This window comes from Channa argus, chromosome 19, assembly GCF_033026475.1.
Source record: "Channa argus isolate prfri chromosome 19, Channa argus male v1.0, whole genome shotgun sequence".
NCBI lineage: Eukaryota > Metazoa > Chordata > Actinopteri > Anabantiformes > Channidae > Channa > Channa argus.
Genome location: NC_090215.1, coordinates 4,528,296 through 4,542,533, shown reverse-complemented (window position 1 = coordinate 4,542,533; position 14,238 = coordinate 4,528,296). Strand labels below are relative to the sequence as shown.

The 14,238-nt window shown below is 38.4% G+C and overlaps 1 protein-coding gene across 1 annotated transcript; it reads left to right on the top strand.

The window, feature by feature from the left end:
- The first annotated feature begins 2,029 nt into the window (after positions 1-2,029).
- LOC137104972 (C-C chemokine receptor type 1-like) lies at positions 2,030-6,561 on the top strand. Its single transcript, XM_067486893.1, has 3 exons — positions 2,030-2,157; positions 2,412-2,581; positions 4,026-6,561. The coding sequence occupies exons 2-3, from the start codon at positions 2,418-2,420 to the stop codon at positions 4,891-4,893; spliced, it is 1,032 nt and encodes a 343-aa protein (XP_067342994.1). The 5' UTR covers positions 2,030-2,157; positions 2,412-2,417; the 3' UTR covers positions 4,894-6,561.
- The last annotated feature ends 7,677 nt before the right edge of the window (positions 6,562-14,238 follow it).

Sequence of the window (14,238 nt, the reverse complement as noted above, 5' to 3'; positions counted from 1 at the left end):
TACACCGGCACTGCAGGTACATGAGTAAAATACAGGGAAAGAGACTTGCAGCATAAAAATCCACTTTGAGTTGCCTAAAGCACAAATGTCAGACACATGTGAGATGCTCAACTGTAAAACATGGCTGAACGCTTTCAGTGTAGACATGGAGTTAACGCCAGGCCTTCTGTCCCGTGAGAGCAGTTGAATGACGTTTGAGGTGCAGACATATGTACTAGACATGTACACACCACAAGTATCCAAGTACTGAAATACAGTGAATATTTGCAAAAAACAATACCAGGTATTGTACAACTATAGAAACAAGCTTAGCCACCACATCACTCTAAAATCAGGACCCCTTCTTTTGTTAGGTACACTTTTTACCTTCTGAGGGAAAAAGAAAAAGAAAGGCAAAGAAACAGAGAACAGCAGGAAATGTTTGTGATTTTTTTTTTTAATCCCCCAAAAGACAAATAAAATATAAATAACAGGATCCACTTCATGATCTTTGGCAAACTGACTGTACAGTAACTGAGTCAACAGCACATTCATCGGTCTAATTTTTTCCAATAATCGCATTAATAACCGTAGTATGTGAAACAATGTAGAAGTAGGAGGAAGAGGAGGGACACATTTGACTTGAGCCAGTAAAGTGTAGAGAGACTGACAAAGCTGCACTGTGCTTGTTTGTCTAAAGTTTTACAAAATGTTCCCTTATTTAGATCTTTCAACGATAACCGTGACATCAACCCAGCAGCTTTATGTCCAGGTAAACATGACAACACCACCAGTAAACCTTCAACCTGACGTTCTCCTTCAGGATTCTCTGTTAAAGAGCAGAATTCATGTCCCTCAATCATGACACGTCTCTCCCAGCAGATCATCACCACATCATCGCACTGAAACCGCCATGCTTGACTGTAGCTGTGGTATTCTTTACCACAGTTGTCGTCATGTGGGTCTTGGATGCTGATGCCTCCCCGTGTCTTTCAGATAGTGGAGTAACTGATCTTTGTTGGGGTTAAAAAGGCCTGCAGTTCTTTGGCTGTTTAAAGATTTGAAACAGGTTTGTACATGATACACACAAAAGATTTCAGGAGAGATAAAGTATATTTAAATATATTTTAGAGATATTTTATAGTACTGTACTTACATATACATATCTGATCTCATTGTGCATTATGTGTATTTTTTTTATGAAGCAATGGAAGCAGCAGCTTTTCAGTATTGGTCACAGGAATAACAACACACCTATGTTAATTATGTTGAGTAACATTTTAGTCTGTGTTGCTGTTTTCAGATTAAAAACTTAACAAATTTAAAAACACAACCCTAATCACTGAATGTACAGATAACCTGATTTCCGTCATGAGAGTTTCCTGTGAATTTCATACACTGCAGTACAATGATCTGGTGTCTGATATCCATTTTCCAGTTGTGGATCTTAGACTTTGTTTTGAATTGCGTCTTTGGCATCTGGATCACTAGTGGACAGGCAAGATACACCACCCTCATACCTGTCCATATGCTGGTTTCCCCCACAGTTCCATTGAACACCAACAAATATCCATGGTCTGGCTGCACAGAACCCACTTTGGATTTGCGTGGACCAGCTTGCTATCATCCAAACACCACTGCTGTCTTACACTGATGATGTTTTACCAGAACCTCTCTGAGTATTAATGTCTCATAGTAACAGAAGTTCTAATGTGGCCATTGCTTGTTTTTTTTATTTTAAACAAAGCTGTAATTAGGTCAAGTTTTGGATCCTCCTCCAAGAATTCTGTTCCTCATCCCAAGGTCACATTCATGTCTGGGACACAGATGGCCTTCATCAAACATCTCTGTATACTGGATCTTTTTTTAGTTTGATACTTCACTGCCTAACTTCTGTTTTTCTTCAATGTACATGTTAGTTGGTTGATACATGTGACCATTTGATGTAAACACATGCACTTGCCCTCTGTGTGTGACCATAGTTTGTATATAAGAGGGAGGGACCGGCAGATAGCAGCCTCCCATACACATACGCACACACACACACTCACTCTCTTCCCTGGTACTTCCCTCCTCTCGCTGGATGACTTATAATGGACTAACTTGAACAGACTGTGAGTCAGACAGCTTTGACCTTCAGAGTCACACAACATCAGAAGCTTCTCTGCAAGACAAGTGGTAAGTCAGCTCAACTTGGTTTGAAACTCATTCCCACGAACATTTGCTAATATTTTTTCTGTTTTTCTCTGAGGTTTTCTAGCTTGGATAAGCACACATTCAGAATTTAAAACTTCTCACTGTTTACTATTAAATATTTCAAAAGCTTGATTTTAAAAAGTTTAATTTTATAATTATAAGTTCACATTGAGTATTTATTTTATTAATTATTTTGATGGCTGCATTTCTGACACATTTTGCTCTTAAAATTTCAGAAAAAAATGAACACTACTACAGAGGATTACGATACCTATGGCAGCACACCTGTGGGCCTCTGTAACAGGGATGGTGACAACAATCTGGGAGCCAAACTATCGTTCTTTTACTACTTTATGTTTCTCTCCAGTATCATTGGCAACGGGCTGGTTCTGTTTATCATTCATCGGTGAGTGGACCAACAAAAGCTCTTCATCTAAATGAAAACACTGAGTGAATACTGTGAATTCTTTATTTATGGGTTTAAACATAATCCAGGTAGGTAGTTTATCCTCATTATTATTCCTTTATGAATCAGGCTCTATAAGAGTCTGATTCACTAAAGATGGGAATATTTGCCAGCCTTAATACTGTCCACAGTAAGTGAGAACCTCAACCTTTCATTTGTGTAATACACAAAAAACAACAAAGCAGATTCCCACAATTTTCAGCTTTAAAAATAAACCATACAGATATGAGTGGTATTATTTTTGAATGCAAAAAACCTTGGAAAAAACCATGTAAAGCTTGGAAGCAAAGCAAATAAATGTCTTTCCCTTATATGTGCAATTAGTTTTGAAGAAAGACTAGGCTTATGTCATACAGTCTGAATCATATCAGTGACTTTTCAATGACTTTTCAATATTTGCAGTATTCCTCAAGTGCTTCCAACCACAAAACTCCTTACTATTACATGTATTTTGTAAGGAAACCAAATGTAATACATTTTCTGTGAATGTGTGGCCATTGCAATCTAGTTGGAACTGTGTCTTTTAAATTTATAATTGTAGTATGTTGAAATCTGAGTTTTTAGATGGATTGAGGTTATTTGTCAGTTAACTCAGCTGTCATGTGTGTAAAGTGACTAAAAATCAAAAATTAAGATATCACATTTAAAAATCTATATGGGAGAATCTTTCAGAAGTAAAGATGGGACATGGTTCAACACTGTGAAATACTACACAGTTCTAATAGCTTAATGCATAATATTATTAAAAGTTTCAGAGAAATCTATGTGCACAAGTGAGAGGACCTACACTAATGTTAAAGGGTTGTGATCTTCTGGTCCTGAGGCAGCACTACATTAAAAACAGATATGATTCTTTTCATTTACATTTACATTTAGTCATTTAGCAAATGCTTTTATCCAAAGCGACTTACAAGTGAGGTACAAAGCAGCAAAAATCTAAGTCAAGGAGAAAACATCAAATTGATTCTGCACAGTTTGGGAGTCAGCACCTGTGATGGTGTGTGCAGTGGGGGACATCAGTGCACATGTGTGAAGGAACCATGACTTAGTCCCTCCAGGACTAAATAAAGGTTCCAATAACTTCATGGTATTGTGATCACAGCAATTCATTTAACCAATGTCCTGTGTGACTTTGCAATTTAAAACATCATAAAAACATTGCAACGTGGATAACAATTTGTTTTTTTTGGAAAAGCTGTCATTAAGTCAGGAGTTTCAGCCTCGAACATTCATAAAAAAAACCCCAAAACACCCAGTGGATCCTTACACACAAACACAGACATTACAATAGTTTTTTTTCTTTACTATTTGACTGTTGAAACCTTTGTAAACAGGGTTATAGTTGTCTTTCCTCAGTAACCATTTTCCTATCACTACCTCCTAGGTTTGAGAAGCTGACCACAGTGACCAACATCTTGCTGCTGAACCTGGTCTTTTCTAATCTAATCTTCATGAGCAGCCTTCCCTTCTTGGGAGTCTACATGCAGCTCCAAGACTGGATCTTTGGCAGGGTAATGTGCAAGCTCGTGGAGAGTGTCTACTATCTGGGCTTCTACAGCTCTGTCCTCTTTCTAAGTCTTTTGACCTTTGACCGACACCTTGCTGTTGTGTACTCGTTGGGCGCATCGCAAGTGAGGACTAGGAGGTATGCAGTACTGTCCTGCACTGTAGTGTGGCTCGTCAGTGTCCTGGCATGCATCAAGCCAATGATTCTTGTGACTGCTTATATGAATTACATTGAAAACAAAATGCATTGTGAAGAGTATCCTGGTGATATAGAGTCTATTAATTCGGAACTGCTTAGAAAATCTGGATTTTACCTTCAGCTTTTCCTTTTCTTGATCTTCCCTCTGGTTGTTATCATCTATTGCTATGTCAGGATTGCAATTGCTGTCTTATTATCCAAGATAGTCACCAAGTTCAAGACAGTCAGGCTTATATTCATCATTGTCCTGTTGTTTTTTATGTGCTGGACCCCGTACAACATTGTGCTCTTAATGCATTTGTCCGATGATGAAGATCTTTCCTGTCTGGACATACAGAGAAGAGGTTATGCACTTCAGGCCACTCGTAACATAGCCTACATTTACTTTTGGATCAGTCCCATCTTCTACACATTTGTTGGAAAAAAGTTCCAGAACTACTTTAGACAGCTGCTGGTGAAGCGCTTCCCCGAGTTAAAGAAGCACATTCATGTCTCTCATTACAGCCAAGCCAATATGTCCACAAGAAGTACACCAAACGAGCTTTAAGAATGGGATGGCCACCTGTCCAGCTTACCACGGTTTGACATAAGCTAGTTCTTTTAGGACTGTCTCTGTAGAGAGCAGTCAAGTCCTTGTTGAGATACAGTTTTGCCTATTGCAGCAATAATGCCGAAAGCAAAATTTGTGTGCTCAACCTCGAGAGAAAAAACATATAGAAAAATACTGATACATGTGAATATCCACACTGTTATTAGTTAAGTTTCTAACTGCTGTGAACACAATGCCACGTTCTGATTATGTTCACAGGAAACATAATGTGGTTGAAATTAAGTTTCTCGCAAAAATGTTATTATGTTTGCACTTTTGTTGTATAGGTACATGATTTTTAGTAGATGGGGTTGAATTAGGAATAGAAGTGAACCCCAGTCAATTATCCATCATCATAACTTCCGTGCTTTCATTTTACGCTTTGCAAAATAATGTAAAATGGTAAATTATTTTTTAATAGAAAAAAATACAATTTAAACACTTAAATAGAGCTTTTCTACCTACTGGTACTTAAAGCACTTAACACTTCTTCTTATTCACCCATTCACACTCACAATCACACACACACTCACACACCGATGCAGCTGCAGCTGGCCAACACCCACCAGGAGCAACTAAGTTGGGGTTCAGCGTCTGAGAGCGGAGTAGAGTGTACGTCCACTCTACCTCCTGCACCACAGTGGCCCAAAAACGGTTCCTACTATGACACTGGTCATTGATTCCATAGAGACGATGGGCTGATATAAGTTGATGGAGGAAGGCTTTCAGGCCAAGGTGGACAGATTCCATCGGCGGGAGTCGAGGTGTTTCGGCTCAGCCTGAATGTCTTTTGCAACCAGTCCGATTCTTGCCGGACAGAAGCTGCTAGTTCATTTAGTCTCTCAGTGCTGATGTGATGTGTGTCACGTTGTAGTGAATTCTTCCACCTGAACAAAGTTCGTCAGGGTGAAACAGGTATGATCTACCTGAACAGAATGTACTGCCTCTAAAAATAGCCATGTGCTTGCACTTTGAAGTTCAGGATGGAGAAAAAGTTTTATTGTATTACCAGAATAACTGCCATATAAAGAAAAGCAAATGGAGCCTTAAATGGTGTTGGAAAACACTGGAGCACTGAGAAAATGTTTAGTTGTAAGCACTGGGGGATTATGTCTGTGGACTTCAGGACACTTTTTTGATGTATTAGAGAATCTCACCTCCTCCTTATTAGCAGGTGACATTCATCAAGCTCAAAGAAGTTGTTTAAACCATTCAGAGAGAAAAAATGGTGAACTCAGATTAGGAGCTGAGGATTGTTCCCACCGTGTGCACTTATAGAACAGCACATTTACTGTCCAGTCACTTTGCACACAACTTCCAGCTTGTACAATTCTGGTTGTGGCTGTATTTCTTGTGGTTATTTTAAATCCTATATTACTTTTCATTTTGTTATGTTTATATAATGAATTGTGTTGTTTGTAAAACTGTTTAAAAATGATATAAATCCACTTGATAATAAAGTAATATACGATTCCTTTATTGTGTAAAGTTTCACATGAATCCCACCTTTTAAGGGAAAAAATGAGACGCTCCAACTACAAAGGGAGTGAAAAGCTTTATGTGAGTGTGATTTTGTAGGTTTTGCTTTTGTGTTTGCTCTTGGAATAAATGAACCCTTTTCAATCATCAGGCTTTATGTGTCCTTTCTTCACATCCTCCATAACAAAATATCCTTTTTCAACAACTTACAGTAGTAGTTGCATCATTTCAAAAGCTGGGTGCATTCATTAATACCCATGTTTGCTTCCTCAAACAAATGGCAGACTATTATCTCCAAGCTTAAAAAGTCAGTTAACCCACTACCAAAAATGTGTTTCTAAGGTGCCGACCTCCACCGCACAAAAAAGGTTGGGTGTATAGGAAAAAAGAAAAAAAAAAGAAACTCAGTTTTTGTGTTTCTGGCAAGTGACTGAATGAAGGCGTTGAATAATCACCTATATGATTATTAGTAAGGTCACAGTTGGTGCCTATGGTGAATACTTTCTACTAGCAGGCAGTAAATGCAAGCAGGGAGAAACACATTCAATTATAAGTCAGTGTGAGATCTCAATGCCAAAACCTACCACATCTATTTTCCACGCTCTTTGGCGTCCCTGAACTCACAAGATAGATGTACCCTTCTCTTAGATGTTATTCAAAGAGAGGAACATTGGTGGTCTATGAATAAATTTTACAGCGGTTCACATACAGTTCATCCAATAGTTTGACCAAACCTTTAAATGAAATATGACACACTCTATGGTGACATGGTTTTATTTCAAATGATTCAGGTTTCTTCACGTATAGCTAAATTTACACCTTTGTAACTGTGACAAGAAAACCTGAAGATTACATTGCAAAATCTAAAATAAATTATGACATTTTGAGTTTGGTGGCAGCACTACACAGTATTGTTAAGAGCAGGCAGATCATTCAGCACTACCCTCACTGCTAAACCTCAACCATGTGCACTGCACACAGTGCACAAATTGTAACCCAGGCCTAAAACTGTATCATTCTGTCAGAATGAAAAGAGGAAAAATCAAGCTGTCACAAGTGAACAGGGACCTAAACCAAAAGTGTTGCTTTTAGATACGATCTGTATCTGTATTTCGATCTGTTATGTCGTGCGAAAAGCCAGGGGCAGGGCAATGCGAGTTTTGTAATGAAGATTATTAGATTATTTGCAACGTGTTTTGCAAATAGGGGCGGACAGAAGAAGTGGAACATTGTGCAATAGGAGTTCAGTGGAAGGTGGAGGAAGTGAGGGTTAGTCTGTTAGTTACTGTTATCCAATATGCATCAGCTTTTCGGTGGGAGCTATGGATGTGACTGATCATTACCTATGATTAATAAATAGATTGTATACGCACGTACACACAGACATACGTTTGCATAAATTCATGTGACGCATTGACTCTTATTCATATTCATTCCATGGAAATGAACTTTGAACATAACCCCTTCTTGCCTAACTGCAACCCCTGACCTAATAATTTACATTAATGGGTCTTAATTGGGTCTCTAAAAGGAAGTTAAGGTCCCGTAATGTGTGTAAACAGAGTTATACCACCACAACATGAACAATACAACCACACACAGACTGTTTACAGACTTTAAATATGAGGCATTATTAATGTTAAAAGCCACTTGAAGTAAAAATAGTTGCTAGAAAAGGAATCCAAACTTCTGGCCATTAGAGTTTTGGAAAAAAATATTTAGATACTTAGATAAAATGACAAAAACATCAGTGGTAGCACCTTTAAAAATCCCATCTGCAATGTGGAATATTCACAGAGCCTGCAGGATTAGGCCCCTGTAGCTCCCTGTAGCACCAACACGTTCTCATTTCACAGTGTCAGATATTGACTCTGATATTGACTTTGATGCCCGAGGAACAACTGCATCTGATATTGACACTGCAGATGCACTTTGCCATCAGTATTGGATGCTCCAGGAGCATCAAACTATGACATCACAGGACACACAAAAATACTACATTAGGATTAAAGAAAAAACAACTTCAGGGCAACGTTAAGTTTGGAGACATTGGCGCTTAGGAGGCACAAACTTTAGCGTAAGGTTAAGTTAGAAAAAAATGACATTAAAACAAAGCAATACGAACAGTGACGTCGTGAAACAATCATCCATAAAGCGAACAACATCTCGCTCTAGAGTCGACCCTCAGTCTCCCATGGAAAGGTCCTGTGTCTTGAACCGTCCACCACCCCCAGCCTTTTTCTCTTTCTCTAATCTACTATACTAAAAGCTTGGAGCGTCAATCACCGACACGAAGGCTACCATAAACATCAGCATTTAACGCAGAAGCAGCGCTTGTTGTTGCCTCCAAATGAGAACAGGCTGCGAGCAGCATTAGTAAATCAATATGTTCTGGATCCCATAGTGCAGACAGACAGATAGAGATGGACAGAGACAGAGACTGTCTGGCCTAATTGGAGGAGGATGCATTTGGTACCTGAGTGCCATCCAATGTTAGGTTGCAAAAATCTAAACAATTCTGACAGCCAGCTGTTAGATGATGTCAACATGTCTTTAGGCTCTGAGCAATAGCAGCAGGAAAGCAGAAGACAGGAAGAAAGAATAAGACAATCGCTGTGGATGTATGTATTTAACATGACGAAGCAGGACCTGAAAGTTAGCTCAAAGATGACAGAACTGTTCACTGAGCAGCTGTCAGTTGTGCAGAAGTTGAAAGCGGGGGGTTAAACTGGACAGGAGTCGCCTGATAAAGGCGGGTGATGTGGATATCAGCTTTATCTCTAACCACATCCCCACACTCATACTTCTGCCTTGAACACTGCAATGTACAGCAGTAACTTCATTATGTAAAATGTAACTGTGTAACTGTGGGAGACTTACTGAAGACTTTTCGTACTGTAAACAGGCAGCTGCTTCACACAGATTCCAAGTTCATGCAGTGAAATCCTGCTGAGCTCAGGAGTCCAGCTCCTGCGAAGCTGTCACTGCAGTATTAGTTTCAGGAAAAGTCTAAATATTGTTTGTTGTTGTTTTTTGCTGGCATGTCAAGTTGATTATTACAAGGAGTTTGATGTACTTATTCATAAGTGCATCAATATTTGCAGTGGTGGAATGGAATTAAGTTTATTGTACAGCATTTAAATTTTTTTTTTAAGGTTTCACTGTATGTCTGAAATACTTGCAGTGTTTATTTCTGCTTGATAAGACAGGAAAGAATAAAAAATAAGCATGAAGTAAAAAAAAAGCAGACTGCAGCAAAAATAAGTTGCTGTGAGATAAGAGGTTTTTCCTTTTCCTGTTCCACTGTATGTCATGAGCAAAGTCAAAGCCGAGGCAAAGTTACAGTGGTGAAGAGTGTGACACGGAGGTGTGGTGCAACAGAATGTTGGGGGATGTGAGGGGTGTTTTCCAACTGCTCCCACTTTGGAGCGTCAGCCTATTAACGTCAATATATTGAAATATATTCACAGTTAAAAAAAGGGAGAATTTCTTTTAGTAGTTTCTCACTATCAGCTACGGTGACCGATACAGTAGTTATGATGTATGAATATATTAAAGAACAGACACACGCACACTCACACGTCCAGGGTTCTGGCTACATAAGCTGTTTACAATCATATGTAAATAAAACTGGTAACAGAAATAAGAATTCAGGAATGAGGGGTTGTGTATTATAGAACTAAATTATGACTCAAGCACCTTTAAGTGTAGCCTTGATGTAATAAGCTTCGAAGCAATGGGAGTAGGGGCGTAGCTAGCACTCAAAGGGGGGTGTCAGTCTGATCAGTGGGTATCGCAGGTGGTGCCAGCTTGGCTTGGCCTGCTGCAGTCAAATCATGGAATGAATCAGACAGGTAATCTGGTAACAGTCCTAAGAGAAGTCAGCTGCTTTCAGCTGTGGTAAGTATTTTCATTTGGTCTTGGCCAATAAAGATTTGCTGAATCAACACAAATATAAATGCAAGTAAAGTCATCTGCATACTGTGTATTTTTGTTAGAACGGTTGACTGCAGCATCAGGTCAGACCTTTGCAATGAATAAACAAATTTAACATTATCACCTGTCAATCAAATAACTTAAAGAAGCTAAAAACAAACAACCAAAAAGCAGTGTTTTCTGAGGGGGCCGGGTTTTTAACCTGTACCTCAACCATTGCTTTGGATCGTTGTCATGTCGTCCATCTTTACCACTAGAGATATTACCATTCAATTAAATGGTTATATATCATGGAAACTACCACATGTCTTTCCAGCTAATAATGTCGCTCTTGCTGTTCAGTTTCCACATTACTATACATTATTCCACATTATTAATATGTGTATTAAGCTTCCTGTATACAGTAATTGTGGGCATCTCTATTGTCCTGATGAACCTCGTTTTTTGTAAAACACGAGAGCTGCTGGAGTCTGACGTGTAAATATGTTTTGCATGCTGTACAATATATGGAATGTGTTTCTTGTGCCTGCAGACTGGAGGAGCAAAAAGCAGCTGTGTTTCATATTTTTATATTTTACTTTTTAAAAACAAGCAGCTATCAGACAACAGCTGGAAACAGCTTTGTTTGGATCTCTGATTTTCCACGGAGCACTGTGAAGCTACTTTTAATGTGTCTGTGTCCAGCTCACCTTCGCTGTTGCAACTAGAGAATGATTAATCAATATGACATTTGTGCTTAATCTGCGAATGACTGCGGATGTTTCTGTGGTTATTTCACAAGATTCCGGTGCATGTTGAACAAATTGCAACTTGCAGATCTGTAATTATTGCTCACTCAAATATCACTAACAATCACTACAGACTCCCTACGAACTGTCTTAGATTTTATTCTGTGTCAGGCAGAATAAAACTGCCATTTTGGTGTCCAGGGCAAGACTTACTCAAGTTTTTCTATAGGACGTTTTATGACAGCTAGAATAATTCTCTAGGATTTTATAACTTAAAACTCAGCTTTATACAACTTCTGTTTTGTGATGCTTTCCCAATATGTCTTTTTTATTTTTAAAAAAAGGTACATTTTGAACTTTTCTTCTGCGTTTCTGCGTTGTGCTCATGAGTTCAGCCATGACTTTAAAGTAATTCTAGTCAGCAGAAAGCACATCTGGATTTTCAGAGCAGAGTGACACAACACTTTCTGTAGAAGTAACAAACGTGGCTTTTTCAATATCCTCACAACTGAAGAGAAACACCTGTAACCATGGTAACTATACTAAACAAAGATGAAAACATCCTCAGCATCAAAATGCTTAATATAAAATGAATTATGAACTCAAATGTCACTGATTTAAACTAAGATAAAAAAAACTACAATTTTACCAAAAAAAAAAAGACTTTATTAAGATACATTACTAAAAATAAATTACTTTTTAGCAATAAAAAACACTGAACCCAAATTACATTGAGCTGCAAACTTTAAGACTGATCCAAAAGCCCTGCCCAAGATCTATTACTAGACTTCGATGTGTTAAATCGTGTTAAATACCTCCTTATCCACTGATCCCAGAGATTGTTCATCTTCACATTTAAGGTAAGAATATATATAAACAACTGGGAATATAAGACGTCACTTCTTGTGAAATTAGAAGCTGAGTGCTTCTGTCTTATTTCTCTTGTTTCCATCTTAAATCGAATTAATCCCGCGTGGGACTGGCTGCATATTTCAGCCTCTGACTGTGTTTCCCAGACATCAGTTGAGTAGTTGTTGCATTAACTAACAACATGGACGAACCGGAACTTCACTGCTCGTGTGTGTTATTCTCCTATAACCATTCGTCATTTTAATTACTCTTCCACGTGAGAAAAAGAAGAAAATGCAACTATTTGGGAAAAAACTGGTGAAGGACTTTGCTCTCCATGGAAGTGTGCAGAAGACAGACATCTCTTCTTCTTCTTCACCTTCATGCTGTGTTTCATTTTTACTTTTTAATAGAAGTGTCAAGAAGCTCTCAGGGGTCCTCCACTTGTGGGGAATGAGAATTAATTGGAGCATTAGAACTACATGCACTCTGCACCCTGTCTTGACTTATAACATGGCTTTAGGGCCTGCATTGTGCTTCTTCTGACTGCTGACTGCGAGTGTGTGTCAGTGTGTGGGTGGAGTAATGAATGTGTGCGAGTATGGGAGAAAGAGCACTCATCACTTTATTGTACGGTATATACTACAAAGATCGAGTATATTTGGCTCTCTTAATATTTTTACATTATTCATTCGGAGGTGCACCTTTAGGCAAGTATTTGGAAGTTGAGTCATCATGAAACCTATTCAGGCATGTGGGAACAAAAGATCACCCTGGAGGATATAATTGAGCCCCTCAGTCCATTTTCCTCAAGACTAAAAGAAGCTACGTGGATGAGTAGGGACACATTTCCAACAGAAAGGAAAAAAGTCGAGTTAATTTGACGCAAGGTCCAGGGACAAAAAACCTTCACCTACAACTTTAGAAGAGTCAAACCAAAAAAAAAGAAAAAAAAAAACTAGGAAAATAGGCCCACAGGGTTTAAATACTAATGTTTTGGCCCAACAGTTTGCGTCAAGCAGAAGCAGCAAACCAAATTGCATAGCAGGAAAAAGCATTTTATTTACCATGCACTTAATTACTGCCATTATGAATAAATGTTGTCAAGTGGACTACTCATAAATATTAAGGTGCTCCAAATAGTTTTTCCAATTAGTATTTTCATAGAAGAAAAGCTCCACTGTTCTTCCCCCTGGTACAAATAAAAAGTCCTCTCCAGCTTAGCTAATTTCACAAAGTCTACCTCTACAATAACCACAGGTCTCCATTTCACCGCTCAGACATAGCAGACAGGGAACGACAACATCTAAAAAATGGCCAAGGTAACTGTCTCCAATGCTAAAACTGAAGAGGACGAACACGCCTGGCCTCATATATAAAGGATGTTTCGCTTACACGCAGTGCAAAAGAACAGCTATATGATGTGGTGTCTGTACCAATGTTAGCATATATAATCAGCATTTGAGCTAGAAGCTAAAAAAATATAAGATTCTGATATTTGTTCTGGTGGAAAAGTAGTTACCGAAATGACCATAATAAAATAATCACCACAAATCTTACTTAATTTAACTTTAGCAAATGCTACTGGATGTGTGATAATGACTTCATTTAATTGCTCAATCCCCTGATATTTTTCCTCACACCATGAAGCTGTCACTCAAAGTCAACACAGGTCTTCCTGCGTCTGCCGCCTGCGATAGATGTTTTAATTGTGCAGGGCCCCTGTTCAATGCTAAAGGGTTCCAGGTTCACTGCAACAATCTTGAGAGCCAACTGCTTCTGAAGCTTAACCATCACTTCGCTGAGTGAAGAACAAGCACGTTTTAACCAAACATGCACGGACACACCCCCACAAGACTTCCTTCCTTGTTCTAATGTCTTTTTTATCTACTGAGCCTGCTGGCATTTGGGGGGTAAATTAATATACAGTAGACATTATATCTTGTCACTGGAAGCATGTTTGAACATGTTACCTACTGTAGGTTGGTTTCAAAAGCTTTATGTTGTGAAAAAGTGAAATATGGAAATTTGTGTTTCTTGTCATTTTGTAAAGATGTTATTTAGTTTTACTAATTTTTAGTTTAGAATTTCTATTTTGAAAATACCAGAATTTAAACATTATTTTATACTTTTGTACTGTTACTTGAGTAATTGTTTTTGGATGAGTACTTTTTACTTGAGTACAGTTTTTGGCTACGTTACTCACATTTGCATATATTGCACAAAATGTATTTCAACCACTGAGAGTCGGAGATGTTCCACTTCGTGGCTAATGTACCTTAGAGGCTAAAGAAGAGAAGACAAAAGGAGC

Coding starts and splice junctions, on each gene's coding strand:
- LOC137104972 (XM_067486893.1), top strand. CDS start 2,418: ATGAACACTACTACAGAGGATTACGATACCTATGGCAGCACACCTGTG. Junction 2,582..4,025: donor GTTCTGTTTATCATTCATCG/GTGAGTGGACCA, acceptor ACTACCTCCTAG/GTTTGAGAAGCTGACCACAG.